Source organism: Mixophyes fleayi, chromosome 1, assembly GCF_038048845.1.
Source record: "Mixophyes fleayi isolate aMixFle1 chromosome 1, aMixFle1.hap1, whole genome shotgun sequence".
NCBI classification, from domain to species: domain Eukaryota; kingdom Metazoa; phylum Chordata; class Amphibia; order Anura; family Limnodynastidae; genus Mixophyes; species Mixophyes fleayi.
Window position 1 is genome coordinate 220,739,146 of NC_134402.1, and position 23,803 is coordinate 220,762,948.

Below are 23,803 nucleotides of genomic sequence, written 5' to 3' on the forward strand. Positions count from 1 at the left end.
GACAGGAATTGGCAGAAGTGGGTAGGTAAGTATAATTCTTCATTGAACCCACGCCCTATTGTGATAATAGAGCCATATTTATCTTTATATCTATTTATTTATCTGTGTGCTATTTAATTTATGTAATTTATGCTAATATGTTTTTCTGAAAACATAAATAAAATGAAAATGATCAATACTAGTAAAGATAATTTTATTTAAGATAAAGTACACTACCTAGGGAGTAAATCTTGCTGTATTTGGGTAAAAAATATATTTTAACTGTCAAAACAACAGCATTTTTATTTTGCAATGTGTATGTAAATAGCTTAAGATGTGTCAGACGTCTGCTGTGTATAGATATGCTGTTAATAGTAGGGATCTGGATTTTCATTATTTTTGGGGTTCGGATTTGTCTCGCAAAACACTTGACGAAAGGTCTCGGTTCGGATTTAAGGTTTTGGATTCGGATTTTTTTTGAAAAAAACATAAAAAGTTTAAAAATCAAGTTTTTGGGCTTATTTTCACTCCTACGCTATTATTAACCTCAATAACATTCAATAACAAGCATTTCCACTAATTTACAGTGTATTCTGAACACCTCAAAATATAGTTATTAGTCCAAAACGTTGCACGAGGTATCTTTCTGGACTGCGTAGTGGAGTGGTCCCCACAATATATATTAAAAACCCTGAACTTGTATGATTCGCACCAATAAATGTACCTGGACTGCGTAGAGGAGTGGGTCACCACAATAATATATATTAAAAACCCTGAACTTGTATGATTCGCAGCAATAAATGTATCTGGACTGCGTAGAGGAGTGGGTCACCACAATATATATAATAAGAAAACCATCAACTTGTATGATTCGCACCAATAAATGTATCTGGACTGCGTAGAGGAGTGGTTCACCACAATATATATTAAAAACCCTGAACTTGTATGATTCGCACCAATAAATGTACCTGGGCTGCGTAGAGGAGTGGGTCACCACAATATATATTAAAAACCCTGAACTTGTATGATTCGCAGCAATAAATGTATCTGGACTGCGTAGAGGAGTGGGTCATCACAATATATATAATAAGAAAACCATCAACTTGTATGATTCGCACCAATAAATGTACCTGGACTGCGTAGAGGAGTGGGTCACCACAATATAATTAAAAAAACTTTCAACTGGTCTCATTTCCACAAAACAGATGGCGGACACCGGATGGACTTCCAAAAAACCAACATACATGTTAACTGTTACGGTCTTCAACCACATCTGCACCTAGGGAACTTTGGCGTACTAATCTAAACATAGTTGGTCCCCACAATATAAAAAAAAAACCAATTGATCTGAATTCCACCAAACAAGTATCTTGACTGCGTAGTGGAGTGGCCCCGGTACCCAATTTGGTACCGGGGCCACAATATAATTTAAAAAAAATTCAACTGGGCTCAATTAAACAAAACAGATGGCGGACACCGGATGGACGTCTAAAACCAACATAGCTGTTAACTGTTAAGAGCGCACTTCCTCTTTTTTGTGACTGCACAAAGAATTAACCTAGTAATATAAATGGCAGTTATTTTTTTTTTTAATATAGAAAGAAAAAAGTTAGTAATAGAAATGGCAGTTCCTCTTTCTTGGTACTGCACAAATAGTGATTATTTGGATTTCTATAATTAGTAATAAACTATTATTACTAATAAATAATTAACAATGAATTGTCTGCATCAGATCCCCTCTCCACTAGGAGTAAAATAGAAAACTATTCAGCCGTTATATACTCTAGAATATAAATAGAAATTGAGAAAGGCAATTTGGTATCTGTCTGCATCATAATCATCAACATCCTCCTCAGCGCCAGCTACATCAATATCCTCATCCCGGTGTACAACATTGACACCTTCATTAGCCAAATCTGTAATTGGACTGCGGGTGATCCTTCCAGCATATGCAGAGGGCGTGCTGCAAATGGTGGAAGGAGCCACCTCTTCCCGTACAGTGATTGGAAGGTCAGGCTTCGCAACCACCAACACCCTTGGACTCGCCTTGAGGATTTGTGATAATTTCTCTTTAGAAGGCAGAGTTGTTTGCTGTTTTGTTGCTGACAGCATAACTCTCTTCAATTTTTTGGAGGGGGGGGAGGAGGAGGAGGAGGGATAAGATCCGTGGGTGAAGCTGAACCACTAGTCATGAACACGGGCCAGGGCCTAAGCCGTTCCTTGCCACTCCGTGTCGTAAATGGCATATTGGCAACTTTACGTTTCTCCTCAGATGATTTTAAGTTTCTCTTTTTGCTACTTTTTCTTAACTTGGGCTTTTTGGATTTTACATGCCCGGTACTACGAGATTGGGCATCGGGCTTGGAAGACGACGTTGATGGCATTTCATCGTCTATGTCATGACTAGTGGCAGCAGCTTCAGCATTAGGAGGAAGTGGGTCTTGATCTTTCCCTACTTTATCCTCCAAATTTTTGGTCTCCATTATATGTAGCACAAGATACTGCAGAATGTGTGAACTTGGTAATATTGCAGTACCAATGGACTTATACTGCTGGATTGGTTTTGCAAATTTGGTTATAATTACTTTTTTTTTTAATTTTTTTATTTTAATATTTTTTATAACTTTTTTTTTATTTTTTAAAAACTTGGGAATAATGGGGAAATAACTATGCCCTTAGAAGCACAGAGCACAGGACACAGCACCACTGGACTGAACAGGACACAGCAGCACTACGGAACTCAGCAGGACAGAGCACAGGACACAGCACCACTGGACTGATACTGCAGAATGTGTGAACTTTGTAATATTGCAGTACCACTGGACTTTTACTGCTGAATGTGTGAACTTGGTAATATTGCAGTACCAATGGGCTTATACTGCAGGATTGGTTGTGCAAATTTTGTTGTAATTAAAAAAAAATGTAATTAGTTTTTTGTATTTTTTTTAAATAACTTTTTTTTATTTTTTGAAACACTTTGGAATATTGGGGAAATAACTATGCCCTTAGAAGCACAGAGCACAGGACACAGCACCACTGGACTGAGCACAGCACAGAACTTAACTGAACAGCACAAGATATAGCAGGACAGAGGACCACCTAACACACCCTCCCTCTACCCTGATAAATGCCCGAGTGAAGATGGCGGCGACTAGCGGGGAATTTATAGGATCCGAGTATCGCGAGATCCGACAACGGGATTATGAGTCAGAGCCTCAGTTTCAGATTTGAAATTGGCGCCAATACCCGGATCTGTCTCGGATCCGACTCGGATCGGCAACGGTCGGGTGGGCTCGGATTTCAGAAATCCGAGTGCGCTCATCTCTAGTTAATAGTGATGTGTTTGTGAAATGTTCACTTGATTGAGGTCTGTTGGATGATTGGGTATTTACGTTATTGGTAAATACACATTTCTTATTTTAAGGGAACCACACACTGAAAAAAATAATAAAATGTAGTATTTTGAATTAAGTTTCTGGTGGGTAAAACATGCCTAGTTTAAAATAATTCAGTAACTACATCATGACCTCATTTACTCCATTTCCTTAAGTATCTTTAACGTAAGTGTGTACAATGGGTTTGCAGTTCCATTTAAGCTAAGTATGTAGGTTAGGAATTTCACCTTACAACCTTTAGTAGTTAATGTGAGTGTCTTCATGAGGATGATAGCATCCACTTAAGGACACACATGATGAGTGAGGGATCAAATGTCTCTCTATACAAACTTGAGTTCACTGCATTTACTATGTAACCTAATATAGATTACTTATATCTGGCTAAATGAAAAAATTATGATAGAGCAGTGAGATGGCTGGATAAAGGCACTTTGGTACCAGTGAACTAGACTTAATGGAGATAATAGAATCTGTATTTTTTTGTTTGTTAGTTTGTTTTTTTACACCTGCTTTAGAACATGATAGAAAAACATATAACCTGGATTTATAGGAAGTCTTAGAAATATTAGAATATGGTCAATGATAAGTTGACTACCATCCTACCAAAATTCCACCCTACTGCTTTTACTGCCCCCTTTATCTGTTTGTTACTTTTTATTTTTTTGTTCTCTTTTTCCTCCATTCTATTACTTTCTACTTAAAGGTTAGATACCTTTTTGGTTCAAATTTGATGCTTATCTCCTGATCTTACTCTGCAATTTGGGTTCCATATCAAGTCACAACAGACCATGTAAAACTATAATAGGGCCTGTTGCATTCTTCCTTGGTCCGCTTATTTCACAGAGCATAGCTTTCCTTGGTACTAAATATTAAGATTTTAATTGTATTTTGAATTTATTATTTTATTATGATACCTTTTTTATGTGTGCACCTTACCTTATGTTGCTTCTATTTTGAAAATAGAAAACAAATTTATTGAAACCGCAAGAAAAAATACAGGAACCTTTGAAGTAAAACTATATATATTCCTTTTACCTACAGCGTTTGAAATTAACCCAGTGAATAAAGGAATTTGATATATAAAATTGACTTTTTTCAATATTCTGTAATGAACGATTAGCGACAAAAATGTGAATGTTAAAGCTTTCTTTCATTGATGTGTAAACTGCTTTGAGGAACAGTTATCTTTGTGTTGATGACCAGAATTGATCATTATTGTATATCAAACATAGAGATCACTTTTTTTTTTTTAAAAGAATAACAGTTTAAAACAAGATTTTAAGACTTTACTTAAAAAAGACTTCTATAGAACCATACAAGGTATTCCTACTTGGATTAGGAAAACATCTAAGAAAAACAAAGTATCTTTCACACTTAAAACTTAAAACATAAATGCATGATACCTAGTTATATAATGAACAAATGGCTATGAGTTAACAAAGTACATAAAAAATCATTAAATAAAGCACACATGGACACGGATAGACAGAATAATAAATTCATGAAAGAAATTAGCAGAACAAATTGCATCCATGCAGTAAAAATGAAAAAAATATATATTTTTCTTCTTGAATTTGAGATAAATAATTGTCACTACACAATTCTTTTTCTAGTCTAGTGTGGAGATAAAGATATCTCATCAGAATGGATTATTTTCTTCCATTTCTTTAACTCCACAGGGGAAATTTTATTTTCCATAGATGGAGAATACCTATTGGAACTGTGGAAGAGGTTTAACTACTATCCACATTATAATATCATATTGCTTACACTGTTCTTTAGAACAGCGGTACACTTGTTGGTTTTTTTTTATCTGGAACCCCATAAAAAGGTGTTCCCAGAACAACGGCTTGCTTTTTTTATATCTGACAATCAAGAGACCTGAAAAACAAATTCTGGAACTCCAGTTGGGCTCCCGACCCACAGTTAAGAATTCGGTTCATCCATTCTACAACGCCTGCATAATGATTGTTTGCAAATTAAATCATTTTACGTACTGTGTGTATTGCTGGAAAGATGTGTGGTCATAGAACTTATTAATGCTATACTTCTATGATCAAGGTATATTTAAATTCCTTATCGGTCACAGAAATTTTTTGTGACTTTGGCCTTTTTCCTTTTGAATATGAATTTATTCTAGCATAAATTCATCATGATTTCATACTTCATGTCTGTGTCTTTCATCTCCAAATAAGGCAATCTATGCATACAATACACAAAAATAATCTCCCCTCACTTGTACCAATCAATGTAGTATACAGAGCTCTGTGCTTTGGATCATATTCTGGGTGACTGGGCCTGCTGAAGACTGTAAAAAGACTTTGTATTTCTCTAAACATAGCAATCTTCCCATTATGAAGTGTTTCGGCATTAAAAAGCAATGCTTTCTTTTTATTTCTGTCAGTTTCATTAAAATACCCGCTTTGTTTTTTACATGAATTATCGTTGTAAATACACCTATTGCCTTCAAGAGTTAAGCAACAAGAGACAGCTGAATCTGTCTGTACTCCTTACTACTAACAGGGTAAAATATGACACAATGTCTCTGATTTTGCACTTTGATTACATCAGCTTGTATTTCCAAATTTGCACTGAAAATTTCATGCAATTCTTTGGGCATATTCAATTAGCTTTGCGTCCATGATTATGTGCGGCTACACAAGTCCCATTACCGCAACACCGCAGATCTCTGTGCGCACCCCATAGGGTTGCAAAGGGAAATCCTTGATGTTGCGGTACCGTATGGTCACTTTACACACGCAGCTGGGGACCGCAAAGCTAATTGAATATGCCCTTTTAAGTTCAATAGACGTTCTGGATTGTATGATGATTAGATAATCTTTGCATTCAATTCCATACTTTTTTTCACGTTCTGGGTTGAAATTTTCTACTAGGCCCATTGTCATTACCGCTTATACCTATTGAACGCCTACCTCCGTAATCCTACACCATACTCCTACCCGCTCTCTCGACCTCAAAAAAACAAATGAGTGAATCAGATGTATCACCAACATCGTACATCTTTGAGCAAATAACCAAGCGTAACTTTGTAGTTCTTCAAAACCACCTGTGTATCTGTGAAATTGTTATCACTTTGAATAGCATTCTCTTTCTTTGGATCTACAGATTTGCTCTGATACAGTACAGGTCCCTGTAAATGCCTTTTACCTTCAACGTTTAGAAATTGTAGCTTTTGGTAAACGGACAAGTACTCCCATCTATAAAACTTTTAGTCATGAGAAGTGTAGTCATGCATTTTGTCTTTCGTGGTTGTATAATAATCTACTGATGATATCGGCTTTAGATCATGAGCTCCTTTCCAGCTTTTATCACAAGCTCTTGTGAACACACATTTGTTACAGTGCTTGTACCGGCTGCAAATCAGTAAGAAGTGTTTCAGGAATCTAAGACTCTCATATTGCATGCAAGTGTAATGCAACAACAGAATATACATATTTACACATTTTTATTTTTAATTTGTTATTTTTCTTCAGCTATTACAGGCAGTTGTTAATTGAAAGTAATAGATCCACCATCACTGTAACACTCATTTCCTCTACTGAAGTGCTAAGGACCTGCACACGCCACAAAAGGCCAGAGTTGTTGGTACTCTCTTCAATTGGGCAGACGAAATGCATATGGAGTACTACACTTAGCAAATGATCCTAATAGAGCATGCAATTAGTATGTTTACCAAATACAAAAATGTCAATGTTTTCATTAAGAAAATGAGTAAGAAATCATCTGTCTAACTCATGATCCTCCTCTATTTAAAATCACATCAATTTGATACCTTATTTATTGAAAATAAAATCTATGTAGCTGTTTTTTAATCTGCTTGCTCTTATTTTTTAACTGTTTTTTCAATAGACATAAGGCATAACAAATTAATATTGTGTAATTAGGTTGTAGTAAATAATATGGGGAGTAAAAACGGGTGAAGGGGAGAGGACTACAGGAAAATAAGCTTTCTATAAGACTAATTTAATTAAGCTCGGTAAGAGTGTTTTTGTTAGGTAAAGCCTGAGTAAATTATAAAGAGGTTATTGGAACATGTAGAAGGTGAACATTAGGAGGAGGGAGTGTGGTGTCTGTTATTCCATAGAGAGCTTTATTTTTTTACTAATCCTTTTCATTCACCTCTATTGGATTGTAATGTAGGTTCTTTTTCCATTTGCTTGTAGAGATTACTTTCCAATGAAGAAGAAAAGAATAAGGCGATTATTCAGGAAATATGTTTTATGGTATCCTTTTAAAACATCAATGAGTGTATGGTGTGTACACATTTTTCAAATGGTTTAATATCTAATGTGTATATGTAAAATTTTGGTTTGGTGCTCTTGTTCTGTACTTGCAATGTACATGACCATAGCTGCGTCCACACATGACAAATATATGTATCCACTATCTTCAGGGCTATGCACATGTGCTCATTATAACAATTTTTCACATTTCTTTGCAGTGGAACTAGTTTATCTATTTAACTGCACTTGTGCTCCATCCACAGTAAGCTGTGTTTATTAAGGTATTATTATAACATATTCTGTACCTGATAGGTCCAGTTAGAACCTAATGTGAGTTAAAATAGAATTCTCCTTGGAGGAGATTAATATTCCAGCAATTAAATACAAACTGAATTTGAATTGAAGGGTCCTGGATAATCTCGTCTTTGGGCTTCTGAGGAAGGACAGCATTCTGCTCCACTTTGGTAGAATTTCAGTAGTCTGTTTTCTGATATTAAAAAGCGCTTTCTTTCCTTCTCTAACTCTCACACCTATCTGTCTCACTTGTTGTGTGTTTTTGTCTGTTCTGCATTACTATGTTACATCTGTGATTTCCATACTGCTAAGTTTTGTAAAAGTACCTATCTTTATGATTATCTTAGGTAAATGCTATATTTGCCCTTTAACATTTTTTTTTTTTTAAATAGGTTTGCTTACTTTTCAGCACTTTGAGGTGTGCAACCTTTCAACTGTCCAATAATGCGACTAGGCAGCTATCCAAGCTGTGCTTGTTGCCTAAAGTAAGCCGTATGCACAGTTTGAATAGTGTTCATATGTGACTGTCTCAATTGCTCCTCTAAGACTAATCATTTTTCATCACACTCGCGAGTACTGCAGGAGCGTCACATTCCTAAAAGAGCTCTCTTGTTGAAATGTATTGTGGGTGATGAAGTTCTACATAGAACTACAGTGCCTGGTGAAGTGTACTGAAGAACTGACATGCCTACCAAGCTGCAGTTTTGAAAGATTACTGCAGGAGTTTCTATTGAAATAGAAAATTGCAGCCAGGCTCGATGTATACAAATGCAACTGCTTACAGCCTTTATTATCCACCCTTTGTTATTTTTCACATTTTACTTACGTTGAATGAAAGTGGATGTATCCAGGAATACTTAGCATTGTACACAAACTACTATATGATGTCAGATAGCAAAAGTGGTGACTATTTAGACCAGGGGTGTTCAACCTTTTAGCTTCCCTGGGCCACATTGGAAGACGACAAGTTGGTTTGGGCCGCACATAAAATACACTAACCCTAACGATAGCTGATCATCGAAAAAAACCATAGAAAACATAGTTAACATATTAAACTTACTTGGAAATGAAGTTAGTAAGAGTTAGGAAACCTGTTGCAGAATCATGATTAAAGCAGTAGTCCCATTTCCAGCTACAATTTAACTTACCTGCATCTGCCCCTTAGTGGGGTTCGGGGAATTAAATGCCAAAAACTTTTTTTACCTCTTTCTGCACCCATTAATAATTTTTTTTATTGACCAGTTTGAAATGGTCACCGATCTAGGTAGCATCAGGAGGACTTATAGAAATCTACACAGATTTAAAGATAGGGTGGTGGGAAAAATGGCTCATGGAGCAGCCTCCGATGAGGGTAACAGTGGGTGAAATTTTCACCCTACTCAGCACTGCACATTTAAAATGGTTTAAAATATTAAAAATACAATTATCTCTTAATATTTATATTAGATACATACAGAGAACACAGCTAGTTCATAATTGCATGGTGCAGAAAGTCCAAATTCAGAGTAACCGCAATAAGATACTGGATAATCTTTCACTGCTGCGGATAGTTTGCGCGGGTGACTCCTCTGTGCTGCGCTACGCAATGGATGTCGGGTGTGATGATGTCACCCCTGACATTCACTGCGAGCGCCAGCCAGGGAGCCGGAGCGCCAGCTGACATGACCGCAAGGTAAGTTTTTTTTTTTGTTTGTCTTTTTTTTTTTTTTTTTGCAGGATTTTTTTTTTCAGCACTGCCCCCTTGCCACAACCAAAACGCCTGCTGGGCCACATTTACAGGCGTGCTGGGCGCATGCGGGCCGCGGGTTGGACAACCATGATTTAGACAATATTGTGTACTACTTGAAGAAACTGCTTTACAGTTGCCTTTTCTAAGATACATGTAAATAAACTGTGATAGATGTTTTTTTCACATAGGGAGGAATTCAATTGGCCGTGTTACTGTAAAAAGTAACACGGCCTGCGCACTATTACTGTTATTACGGTAATAGTGCGCTTAAATACCGTTATTACAGTAGTTTCAACACTGGATTTTTGCTCGCAGCTCCCTGAGCTACAAGCAGAAAGCTGGGTTAGATTTACCGTAATAACACTAATAGGTTAAGCGCATGATACTCTGGGGGGAATTTAATTCCCCCCCATATTTGGTTGGAGTCCATATGTAGCCAATTTAGTGTCTTACAATTTGTCTGTGAGACTCCCACAGTTGGTTGGTGCATTTCAAAGCAACATCGTTATGACTTGAGATCATTCAAAGCAAATGTGAGAAAACCAGAGGATGGCTATAACAAAATTTCCAAGTTTTTAATAACCAACGCAGCACTGTCAATCACATCATAAAGCAATGGAGAGAATATTGCACAAGTATGAATTTGTCTAGAACAAGCCGTCGTCCAAAACGAATAGCACTTGCTATGGCAACTTTGACAGTTAGTCTTCCATGACAGAAACTGTCCATGGGACAATAGCCTGGACACTTCATAAATCTGCACTTTATAACAGGGTGGGGAAAAAAACATTGTGGCAGAAAAGTTAATGGTAACCTCAACTAGAAATGCACAGAAAACATGTGGGAGACCCTCATCCATATGGAGGAAGACAGAAGTCAATAGTGCAAGAAAGCCCTTTTTAATGGGACTCAGACAATTAACTGAGAGGGTGAACTGCTCACCGGGCAAAAAATCTAAAACTTAGAAAATTGCAGCGCTAATGATATGTACAGCAAATTTTCTCAAAGTAAATTTATCGTGCATTGCATATTGACCAAAGATTGGTAAATCTCAGATTAAAGTCTAAAAAAAAAACCAAAATAGATGTGTAGATTTGAATCAATATATATGAGTAGATCGACTCCCTTTTACATGATAAAATATTTATTAGGAATTACACACATACAAATTTTATCATTACCCTATTATAAATACAGAATCTGCCTGCATTGATTCATGAGATACTTTTGCACATTCTACACTATTTAATATTATTTTTATCTTTTAATTTATAGGACATCACCAATGGTCTGCTTCTCCATGGTACTTGATACCATACAAACACACAAGCTGACAGCTGATTCTTTGATATGCTAGTGAATAAGGAACTAGTCGCTGTCCCAAGAACAGTGCAACCCCATGCAGTCACTGAATAGAAATTAGATCTGATTCCACTCTAATTTAGAAACTAATATGTCTTGTATATGTTGTGTGTAGTGTCACTAGTTGGACTGGCAGAATGATAATAAAGTGAGGTTACAAACTTTTAAGATACCTCTCTAGCAACCAGTAGAGACTGCATCTGTTCAAAGGATAGTTCTCTTCCAAAAGTCGATTGTGATTAGAAGTCTGAGATGCTTGAAAATGTGTGCAGGCACTGTAGCAGAGATCCCACACAGACAAATAGCCTGAGTTCAGGGGCTAAACATGTTTCATTGAACCAACAGTTTAGAAGAAGCAGCACTAGCAGTTTCATTACTAACTCATAGTGGAAACGCATCTAGTTTCCATTCACTGACTGCACGGGATTGCTGTTCTTGCAACCGCCATTAGTTCCTTATTCACTATTAGGTGAATTAGCTGTCAGCCTGTGCATTTGTATGGTAACAAGTACTTGTAAAAGTGTCCCACGGGAATTAATGCAGACAGTTTCTATTTTTATAAAATGTTATTGATATAATTATGTGTTACTTTAATAATTTTATTGTGTAAAAGTCAGTTGATCTGCTAACCTTTAATATGCAAGATTATTACTAGTTTTGAATCTGTTTAAATCCTGTTTATTCATATATTGACATGTATATTGTCTGAGTTTGCTAGATAGTGTTCACTGCATTCCTTACATGTTATGTCTGGTTTGGGACAGTTTACTGTAAATATCATTAGCGCTGCCATTTTCAGATAAAACTTTTTTGCTCCAACAGTAGGCATTATGTTTGGTGCAAGTATAATACTGCACATCGTTCCAGTGACTATATCTACCGTGACATGGTGATGTGAGCAAGGGGATATGCTTGGAGCAAGACAAATCTTGGAGGAAATCTTGATGCAGCCTGCGAGAGACTCAGGAATTGGGAGAAGATTTATATTGCAGCATGACAAAACTTACAGCAAAAATGATACTATAATGACTTAAATGTAATCAAGAATGGGCTAAATTGCAGTTTCTAGCAATGCATTACTTATGGAGACTTTTTCCAAATTGTAGCTAAAAGTGCTTCCACCAGATATTAAGACAGTGGTGAATACTTATGTAATCCATTACTCTGTTGTTGGTGTTATTATGAATTATTTTATTTGCAGTTCATTATTGTTGGAGTTATTTATTTCAAGTTACAGATTATTTTGTGTTGACACAATGGTAATAATTCCTGAATAAACCAGTTTTAACTCCATGTTGTAAGAAAATAAAATGCCAGCGGGGCTGAATACTTTTTATAGCCACTCTGCAGTTATAATATGTTAGAGCAGGGTGGGGCTGAGGACATTGTTTAACTAGGCTCCATGAAGCGTTTGACAGTGTTTCTCACAGGGACTTAATGTGTAAGTTACAGAAGAGCTATGACTTGATTGTTGGTAGCTGAGTTAATACATTCTTCTCAGAAAAGTAGGCAGAGGAATGCTTTAACGAGTGGGATGTATTTGGAGGGTGGATTTGATTACAAATGAAATGTGTAAAACTCCTGGGACCAGTCATGTTTGTTGTTATAAAAAAATAAAAAAAATGATAGCTCCATAACACCCATAGGACATTATCCTCAGTTTCCACCATGTTTAATCTTCAATTACTTACACAAAAGCATTTAAATAGCACATGTAATAATTGTCACTCAAGAATTGTGTCCATTTGTGGTCACCACAGCAATGCAGTAGTAGTGTTGTATCCCACCCCAATGATGTCACATATATCCCATGGCATTTGGCCTCAACCTCAAACAGTTCTATTGTGCGACTATTCTCACACCTCACACCTTAGATCGGCGGTTCCCAAACTGTGCGCCGCGGCTCCCAGGGGTGCCGTGGCGCTGTCACTGGGGTGCCGCGGGCCAGCAATAAAAAAAAAAAAAAAAGAACACACAAACTTGCCAATCCGTCAGGAGCCGGGACCCAGCAGCCTCCTCTCTCCCGCAGCTGTCACTGAATATCGACGTCCGTAACAAGCAGCGGGATAGAGGAGGCTGCTGGGTCCCGGCTCCTGACGGATTGGCAAGTTTGTGTGTTCTTTTTTTTTTTTTTATGGCTGGCGCGGGGCAGAGGAGGGGGACAGCGGGGCAGAGGAGCAGGGGGACAGAGAGCAGAGCAGGGGGACAGAGAGCAGAGGATGGTGACACAGCGTGAGAGGGGCAGTGGAGGGGAACACAGGGTGAGAGGGCAGAGGAGGGGGGACAGTGTGACAGAGGGCAGAGGGGGCAGTGTGAGAGAGGGCAGTGTGTCTGGATGCAGAGGGGGTATTTTTGCATACAACTAAATAAGTATTTCTGCCCTGACCTAAATACTTATTACAATTTTTTGACCCAACTACTTCTAAAACAGGACTGCTCAATAATTATTTTGGAGGGGTGCCTTGAAAAAATTTGGAGACTCTAAGGGTGCAGCGAACTGCAAAAGTTTGGGAACCACTGCCTTCGATTGACAGAAGATAAAGAGAATATGGTAGGGGAGAATTTAAACTATAGCACTTCAGTAAAGGGCGAGTTCTGCCAGCAGACTTAATTGCACCATCATAGAAAATAGGAAGATTCAAATGAGAATATGTTTATACATTCATCCCTTTAATATTAAAATTAGACACGTGAAAAGGGGGAAAAAGAAAATATAGTGTTAGAGTCCCTTTAAGTGTATTTAGCTTAATTTAGGCTTAAAGAGAAACTAATCCTCCAAATATTTATATTTCATTTGCTATAAAATATATATCTGTCAGCTCAGTTAGTCCCATATTATAGATGATACCTGCTGTATGGCAATATAAATGCCCCATATGTATACAAAGCAAAAAGACAATTGTTGTCCTTAACTCTGCATATTTCTGTGTATCTAGCAAAATTAAAACGAGGTTCATATTTTGATCAAAAAAATTAAGCCTGCATACCAGCATCAAGGACACCTCAATGTATGGAGTTCCTACACTGACCTATATGCTTTACACATCATTAAAATATTTTGAATGAAGATCAGAGAAAAAATAAGCCAGCGATTCAGTTATACCCATATTGCCAAAAAATATAAAGTGGTGGTATGGAAAATGTAAGTGAATGGAATTTGCTAGTTTTACAATGCTGGTACTCCATACCACCATATACCAGTTCACTTTGATATATATTCTTATCCGCCACTTGATATGATTTGCAAACATTGTGTTTTTGCCTTGAAAAATACATTTTAAAACTCAACAGGTGGTTTGCAACACTAAAGTTACCTGTAACATAAGTAAAAAAAGCAAAATAAGTAAACAAAACAAATATTCTGGCCTGCTGTCACATTGACTTCAGATTACCGCTTTCCTTTTACCGCATTCCCTCTTATTTAGAAAGTGCACAAATTTACTTGAATTTGGTAGAATGTTGTTTACTTAAAGACATGTATTTCCTTGTTTTTGCACTTGCCTGTTTATGAACTTGTTTAATCAAAGTAACTGCAGCTAGAGAATTAGATATGTCAACATGTTGTAACCTTGTCAGATTGGTCCTATACCCAACCAATTTTTTTTTTTTTAAGCATTAAATTGGTTTTGTAGATATATTCCTAATGGGAATAAAATGTTCTTGCAACTTGTCACAATTCTCAGACATGCCTAGATTATATTTGCTATTGGAAACTCAGAAAATTCTGATAATGTTTTCGGCTGTATTTCATAGATGTATTCTGCTTTATTCAAATTGATTACATTCGATTGAATTGGGGAGACAATTTCCACACTATATAATATTGTATGCTTGCTTTTAGTTTTTGTGATGGCTTGGATCCTGATAGGCATTAGACTTCACATTCATGCTATTCAGTATATTTATTTTTCTTAAGACATTGTCTATAGAAAAAATTATCTGGTCACCCCAACATAGTCCAGTTCTGCTCAGCGGCGTCCATAGGGAAAGAGGAGTCTGACACAGGACAAGGCGAGTTTCTACTTCTTACAGAATTATGCAAAGGTAAGAAGATGTTTGTGTGTTATGTTTACATTCCTGCTACATGAGTGATTTTTTTTTAATGGACACACATACAGGCTTAGTTAATAAAATCATATTATGCACAAATGTTAGCATAGCAACCAACCAGATATTTGTTATATGTCCGTTTCTAAAATGCTCTAGAATCAAGTTGGTTGATACTGGTTACAGCACATTTGTATACATAACATTGTTTTAGTTAAAAAGCCCTTAAATAAATTTGACTATTTAGGACTAAGGGAGAGGTTCAGTTGCCAGTGATGTGGTGCATGGAACTCGCACTGCGCACATTGCCGACAATTACGGTGTCTTATCAGGCATTAGGGAGACACCATGGGGGGTATTCAATTGTTAGCGTTAACGGAAAAAAACGAGCGCTCCCTGAGCGGCGAGCTGAAATTCCGCGAGTAAACTACCGTATTAACGCTTTTCTCGCGCAATATTACCATATAAACGGTAATATTTTTTGAGCACTCGTTTTTTTCCGTTAACGCTAACAATTGAATACCCCCCCATGCGTCTAATTGAAACGCCTCCTAAAGCCGAATAGCTTATTCAGTACTGGAACCCCTCTCCTTAAGTTTACTAGCAACTAAAATAACTTTGTTAAAGACTGAGTTCATTATGCATCTTACAAAAAAAACAAAAACATTTTTTCTTTGTCTTCACAATTCTCTTTTTATCTGATTGTCATAGGACAGCTTGTTGAGTTCTTGAACAAGGCTGAAAGTAAAGGACCTCTATCATGTGATACTGTATTGAAGATTTTCTACCAAGCCTGTCGAGCAGTTCAACATATGCACAAGCAGAAACCACCTATAATTCATAGAGATCTCAAGGTAAAATTCTTCTAAATATTGAAACAAAGCCAGTTATAACAACCTATGAATAGAGGAAGCCATCACTGTTTAGCATTTGGAATTGGGTAAGTGGGAAAAGTATATAGTTTAGATGTGGGAAACTTGGGACTTCAATGTAAGGGTGGGGGCTTGTAAATTAAAATACATCGAGAAGATCGTGGTGAGCAAAGTCACTCTGTTCTATAAGGTTCTGTATAAATTATCTATGCACATACTCCTACAGGAACAATTACTTGAAAAGGTGACATTTTCACTTTGAAATTGCTGTTTGTACTTTTCTGTTTGCTTTCTAATCAGAATTTGCCCTACTATAATGTTCTTTAATTTATTTCCTCTATTTTGGGACCAGTGCCATAGACACCAATTTCAAAAGTTAAGCTGGGTACACATTACAGAAGATGACTACAGATGCAATTTCTGTAATAATTTTACCAACGACTTAAAGTCCCGATGAGCATGCAGATTTATGTTAAAACACCTACACGATTTACCTTCAAATCTCTGCTTTTCATCTCTTATAACCATCTGCTTAAAAGATCGTGACTCTGCACACTCTATAGAGATCTGACTACACTGCTGGTCATGAGTGCATATACACTTCACATCTCTCCAACTTTGTTCTACCGTTCATAGTGATTTTTAGTCAGTTTATAAAATCAAACGATAAAAAGTGCTTTGGTACTATAAAACATGATCGTGGAAGCGTACACACTAATGTGATATCGGACCTAACAGTCGGTTATCGTCTGAACGGCACGATAATTGGTTGAAAAACGTATAGTGTGCACCCAGCTTTACTCTTATGCATGCACGGTACCATCTGCTTTCCAGTGATCCTGTGAATAGGGCATGCCAAGCACTCTCCAGGAGTAGGTGGTGAGTTAAATTAAAGGCAGGGAACTGTTTGCAGAAGAACAGACACATTCTGATTTGAAAAGCAAGTATAGCAAGATCCCAAATAAGTTTCATCTTTATTTTTTTTACATTTAATGTGTCTCTTTAAATCCTATAGTTTAGGTGATCTCATTCTTTAGTTTTGGGTGGAGGTTACGATGTGCTCTCTGCAATTACTTTTTGCCTGTTTCAGACTGGAATCTTTGTTGTTGACGCCCCTGCCCCTTAAATTTCATGTTAACGTTGCCATTTTAGACTGGGCTAGGCCTAGTAGCATAGAGGAGTGGTTCCCAAACTTTCTCAGTTTGAGGCACCCTTAGGGTCTCCATAAGTTTTCAAGGCACCCCTAATCCAAAATAATTACCGAGCAGTCCTGTTTTTTAAGTAGTTTGGTCAAAATAACGTAATAAGTATGTAGATCAGGACAGAAATACTTATTAAGTTGATTGCAAAAATAATACACATAAATTCAAGAATTTTTTTTCTCCCAGTTATAGTTTTGTCAAAGATCAATTTACTGCACTCATTTACAGGAATAAGATCAAACAAAATAAAACAACTATATGTACAAAAATCTTCACTCTAAGCCACTTCACAATATCATACTTGGGCACCTACAAAAAAAAAATCAGACTTTCTTGTTTTACACTGCACCTTTCATTCTCTTACCTTTTACTTGCCCTTCTTTCTTCTGTTTTCTACTGTGTTCTCCTCTGTCTTTTCTTCTGGCTCCACACTGCGCTGCTCTTCACTGAAATGTTGGGCGTGAGGACATAGAACGGAGGGGGAAGGACGCCGGGTGCCGTAGATATAAGTAGTAATCTATTTTTTTTGTTCGGCCGGCTGATGGACAAACGTGGGTTGGCGGGCAGTGGGGAGTGCTTCGCTCCCCACCCCCCCCCCCCCCCCCACTCACTGCCCTGGCCGCGGCATCCCTGTGTGATAGCCGCGCCACCCCAGAGAACCTCTGGCACAGAGCAGCGCAGCATTGGGTCAATGGAGGCTTTGTGGGACCAGCCAAATCACATAAAAGCCTCACCCTGGTAAGTAAAACTGTATTTCTCTTGCATCCTTTGGGGGACACCGGGGACATTGGGTATAGAGTAGGGACAGGGCGAACTGGCACTTTAAAATTCTGTTTAACTAAGCCCTAACTTCTCCCCCTCCATACCCCACTTCCTGTCTCAGCCTCAGTTTGGTTTAAGTGCCCGGCGAACGGGCTGTGTCGGGGCTGCTTAGCAGCCGAATTATGTTTTTGTTTTGTTTTGAAATTAATCGGAAACTTATGTCTCTTGGTCCTGACAGCCGGCGGCTCACAGAGCCGCGTAGGCCGCTGTCAGTTACTGCAGTTAGCCAGGAGATAGACAGTTAGAAAAACAATTACTGTAGCAGCGCACAGCATGGACGGCTGTGTGCTGTCTAGAAGGGGGGATCGGAGGTGCTGTGGAGGTACCCCTCTCCCAACGTTCAAAAACCCTCCTAGGAGCCGGGCACAGTTGCAGCAGGCTGTGTCCGTCCTCCTGTGCTGACAGCAAGTTAACTTCACACACTGTGTGAAGAGGGATGGCAGCAGGTAAGTGAAACCCTCTCCCAGCACAAGGGGGGTAGAAAATCGCATTGGTCCCCTGCGCAGGCTGCTTCTTACTAAGAGCAGTCATCTTAAAAAAATATTCTATTTTTAGCTCAGGAGACTGGGTCAGGCTAGGGTCACTAAGATAGTGAGCCCTGCTAGGCACTGGATTGGTTGAGGGGGTTGTCCTGTTGGACGCTTGCCAATCCAGTGCTGGGCCCTGGGGGAGTGGTGTTTTCCTCTTTTGCAATTCCTCCGTGGTGATCTTTCACTTCTTTGTGTGCAGACACCAGAATAGACAGCCATTTTATAGCTCCAGCTTCTCCCCTTTTCTGTCTTCAGTCCTGTAAGGTAAAGGATTGGGGGTTGTTATTTTCTCTGTGGGGCTTTATTGGCTGTATAGCAAGCTCACTTTCTGGCTAGTTTTGTGTGCTGCTTGTTTATATTGTTTTGTTACATGTTTATTATGCTGTGTTGTGTCTGTTTTGTCCCATCTGTTAACATGTCAGATAGGGGAAAATCCATGCGTGGTAGTGCTGGTGTTACATCTATGTTGAGTTTCACCTGTGCTGTCTGTCACGTTAAGTTACCATCTGGTCAGACATTTGCACAGGCTCTGTGCGCAGCCTGCCAGCCCTCAGAGCGCATACCGAGTGATACAGCAGCTGCTTGTTTAAATATGGCAGGACCTGCCTGGGCTCTGTCTCTCTCCAATACGGTGACTGAACTTGCACAGTTAGTGCGTTCACAGGCTGTGGCCGCACCATCTTCTGATTCCACTTCTTCTGTAGCGAATGACATGGGTTCTAGTTCGCTAAGTGAGGGTTTGATTGTTTCTACCCCGGTGGAGTCTGTAGAACCAGCTTGGGTACAGGGACTTGCAACCTCTGTATAGTGTTTGGTTTCGGTTTCTTCCTCTTTAGAAAGTATTTTGCATTCTGCCGCACCGTCTTCCTCAGGTAAGCGTAAGAGTGTGTCGGCACCCCTTCACGGAAATGAGTCAGATTCTGACTGTGGCTCCCAGGAGGAGGGTGAATTAGCGGTGGATTCTGTGGTGGAGGAGGTTCATTGTGATCATCAGAGTGTGGAAGAATTAATTCAAGCTGTGCGTCAGGTACTTGATTTTCCTGAGGAAGAGGTTCCTGACGCTGCTCTCTTTTTGCACGCCGGAAAAATAAATCTTTCTCTTTCCCGGCTTCTTCCCAGTTGGAAGATTTATTTTCAGAGCCTTGGGCTTCCCCAGATAGGAAGTTCCAAGTGTCTTGCCGACTGCAGTCGTGTTATCCTTTTCCTCCTGAAGTTCTTGCTAAATGGGAGATGCTTCCACGTGTGGATGCGGCTGTTGCAAGGTTAGCAAAGGTAACTGCTAGTCCTCTTCCTAACGCAGCCACTCTTAATGATGGTACAGACCGTAAGGTTGAGGCCCTCAAGTCCATTTTTGTGGGAGCAGGTGCCTAAATGAGGCCTGCTTTAACATCTGCATGGGTTAACAAAGCTGTAGAACGCTGGTCAGAACAGCTGTCTGAAGGTTTGTTGGCAGACAGGCCGTCCTCTGAATTGATTCCATTAGTGGAGCAAATTCAGAGGGCGACAGATTATTTAGAAGAGGCAGCTATGGACGCGGGACTGATTGGGGCACGTGTTTCGGCTCGTCGCACTCTCTGGCTCAAGTCCTGGGAGGCTGATGTGGAGTCTAAAAAGGCTCTTGAAACTATACCTATTTATCGGGGTGTTTTGTTTGGTCCTCAGCTTGACTCCATCATTAGTCAAGCAACAGGAGGAAAGAACTTTTCTCCTTGTTAATGCTTTCAAACAAAGAATGTCCAGATTTTCGGTCCTCAGGAAGGTTTTGTGGTCAACATTCCTCAGGCCAATGTTCTAGAAGCCAGTCATCCGTCCACAGGGGTGGTTTGGGCGCCAGGCCTGGTTTGCTCGACGTCCAGCAGCGAAACCTGCAGACAGGATGTCCGCATGACGGGCATTTTGCTCCTCCGCTGTCGCCAGTGGTAGGAGCCCATCTTCTCTTGTTCAGAGATTGGTGGTTTCAGTCTACCGCAGATGTCTGGGCTCTGGGGTGGTGGACCAGGGATACAAGATCGATTTGCTTGGTCTTCCTCCCAGACGGTTATTTGCCACAGGTCTTCCCACTTGTCCACGAAAATTACTGGCTTTACGAGAAGCCGTTCAATCCCTCCTTTCTTCCGGAGTGATTATTCTGGTGCCAGATTCTCAAAGAGGTTTGGGTTTTTATTCCAACCTTTTTCTCGTGTCAAAACCAGATGGCTCATTCAGACCAATTCTGAATCTGAAGTCTTTGAACACCCAGGTCAGAGTGCCCAGGTTCAATGAGTCTTTGCTCTCGCTCATTCACTGCATGGAACAAGAAGACTTCATTGTGGCTATAGACATCAAAGATGCCTATTTCCATGTGCCTATCTGGAAGGGTCATCAGTCCCTTTTGAGGTTTGCGGTTCAATCAGAGCACTTCCAATTTCAGGCTCTTCCTTTTGGTCTGGCCACGGCCCCACGTATCTTCATTAAGATCACGGCTGTCATGGTTGCTCTACTAAGGTCCATGGGGATTACAATCATCCCTTAACTAGACAATCTTCTTTTAAAAGCAGATTCTCCAGTGGTGCTTCAGTCGTATATCCAAGTTGTAATCCAGACCCTAGAGTCTCACGGTTGAATTCTCAACTTCATGAAGTCCAAGTTGATCCCATCCCAGCGGATGACCTTTTTGGGTCTTTTATTCGACACCCGACTATGACGGGTGTTCTTGCCCCATGACAAGATTCTAGCCTTGCAGAAGATGTTGAAATCTCTGTTGGCGACAAGGAGGCCTTCGATACATTTCGCCATGAGAGTTCTGGGCAAGATGGTATCGACTTTCGAAGCGATCCAGTTTGCTCAGTTTCATGCACGGCAGTTCCAGTTGGAACTTCTGTCACAATGGAACAAACCCCATATGAATCTAGCGGGCCAGGTATTCCGCCTGTCTCCGCAGACGCGTCAGTCACTTCTTTGGTATCTCACCATGGGACGCAAATTCTCAATTTGGAATTGGACTTTGATCACAACGGATGCCAGCCTTCGAGGTTGGGGGGCTGTCTGTCTTCACGCTTGGTTTCAGGGTTTTTCTACTCAGATGGAATCCAGGCTTCCAATCAATGTCTTGGAACTGCGAGCAGTGTTTCATATTCTTATGAGCGCACAACACTTGCTGCAGGGAAGGCAAGTGAAGATTGTCAGACAATGCCACAGCAGTGGCATACCTCAATCATCAGGGCGGCACCAAGAGTCCATGCGGGAAACGCAAGATATTTCAGTAGGCCGAGGTTCACGTTCCGGCGCTCATCGCAATCTTTATTCCCGGAATGGACAGTTGGCAAGCAGACTTTCTAAGCAGGCAGACTCTGCATCCAGGCGAATGGTCCCTCCATCCGGAGGTGTTTCGTCAGTTGGTGGAACGGTGGGGTCAGCCAGATGTTGACATGGTGGCATCTCTGTTGAACCACAAGGTCTCCCTCTTCTGCTCCCGTGCAAGAGATCCTATGGCTGTCGCAGTAGACGCAATGTCTGTCCCTTGGAGGTACCGCTTAGTGTACCTTTTTCCACCGATAGCCATGCTCCCAAGGGTGTTAAAAAAGGTAAAGAGAGAGGGTGTTCCAGTTATTCTAATAGCGCCTGATTGGCTGCGAAGGGCCTGGTACACCGACTTGCTCTCCATGGCAGGAGCTCGGACGTGGCGGTTGCCGCTACGCCCAGACCTATTAACTCAAGGTCCCTTTTGTCATCTAGGTTTACAACGTCTGGCTTTAACGTCGAGGCTGTTGAAGCCATGATCCTAAGAGCTAAAGGTTTTTCCGAACGTGTAGTGCAAACCATGCTTCCTGCTCGGAAACCAGCCTCTGCAAAAGTTTATCATCAAGTCTGGAAGACATATATTGGCTGGTGTGAAAAGAAGGGATATCTTACTTCTTTTTTTTCGCTTGGCCAGGTTACTTAGGTTCTTGAAGGACGGGTTGGATGCAGGTTTGCGTCTTAGTTCTCTTAAAGGTCAGGTGTCTGCTCTTTCGGTCTTCTTTCAAAGAAAAACTTGCTGTCATACCTGATGGGCGTTCTCCATGTACAGCCTCCTTATGTTCCTCCGTTACCACCATGGGATTTGAATTTGGTGTTGAAAGCTTTAAAGCATCCGCCTTTTAAACCTTTGAATACAGTGGATTTCAAATTTCTAACCTGGAAAACGGTTTTCCTTGTGGCCATTTCTGCGGCACGCAGAGTTTCAGAGGTTGCTGCTTTATCTTGCAAGTCTCCTCTTCTTGTTTTTCATAAAGACAGGGCAGTTCTTCGAACCAAGCCCTCTTTTCTTCCTAAGGTCGTATTCAGATTTCATCTAAATCAGGACATCTCGATGTTGTCCGAGCCTTGCGCATTTATGTCAAAAGGTCTCAAAGTGAGCAAGACTGAGGATATTTTGATTCTCTATGATGCTTGCAAAAGAGGCTGGCCAGCTTTTCAAGTGACTATTGCTAGGTGGATTACGGCTGTTATCCGTCAAGTTGATAGTTGGGCTGGGGAAAATCTCCGGGCGCACTCTACAAGGTCTGTGAGTGCTTCCTGGACGGCCCGCCATGGTGTCTCCTCTGAACAGCTGTGTAAAGCAGCCACATGGTCGCCAGTACACACATTCACTAAGTTTTACAAGTTTAATGTGTTTGCATCCAAGGATGCAAGTTTTGGAAGAAGGGTGCTTTGTGCCGTTTCTTCTGAGCATTTCCTCCCATAAGGCAGCTTTGGAATGTCCCCGGAGTCCCCCAAAGGATGCAAGAGAAAATTTGATTTTTATGCTTACGGAAAACCCGTTTCTCTTAGTCCATTAGGGGACACCAGGTGCCCACCTTTAACGCTCTGGTTTCTCCTGTTGTTTGACATGTTGTTTTGTTGTTAAAGAGAATGTTGTTGTGTTAAGTTTACTCTCCTTGTTTTCTCTCTATCTCCACTTTCTGTGGGCTTGGTTAAACATAAACTGAGGCTGAGACAGGAAGTGGGGTATAGAGGGGGAGGAGCTAGGGCTTAGTTAAACAGAAGTTTAAAGTGCCAGTTTGCCCTGTTCCTACTCTATACCCAATGTTCCCGGCGTCCCCCAATGGACTAAGAGAAACGGATTTTGCTTAAGTATAAAAATCCAATGTTTATGTTAACATAATAAACCCAAAACAAAATATTACGTTTGTGGTGGAGTTCTTCTTTCAGATATGTTCTTTTTCAGGTATTTTTAAAGAGCAGAGTAAAACCTCGGATCTACTAAATTGTGATTTGACTGTAATTATTATGATTATGTGCTAGTTGCTTTAAAATATGCAGCTTAAAATGGGACAACTCCACCTGCAATATTATTTAGATTAAAA

At 39.8% G+C, this 23,803-nt stretch overlaps 1 protein-coding gene across 2 annotated transcripts in view; it reads left to right on the forward strand.

Moving 5' to 3' along the window:
* GAK (cyclin G associated kinase) overlaps positions 1-23,803 on the forward strand; it is a 74,464-nt gene that overhangs the window by 9,036 nt on the left and 41,625 nt on the right. For both annotated transcript variants that reach the window (XM_075205352.1, XM_075205354.1), the window contains exons 3-5: positions 7,559-7,618; positions 14,933-15,047; positions 15,762-15,904. In XM_075205352.1, coding sequence (XP_075061453.1) covers positions 7,559-7,618; positions 14,933-15,047; positions 15,762-15,904 — 318 coding nt within the window. The remainder of the gene's footprint in view (positions 1-7,558; positions 7,619-14,932; positions 15,048-15,761; positions 15,905-23,803) is intronic.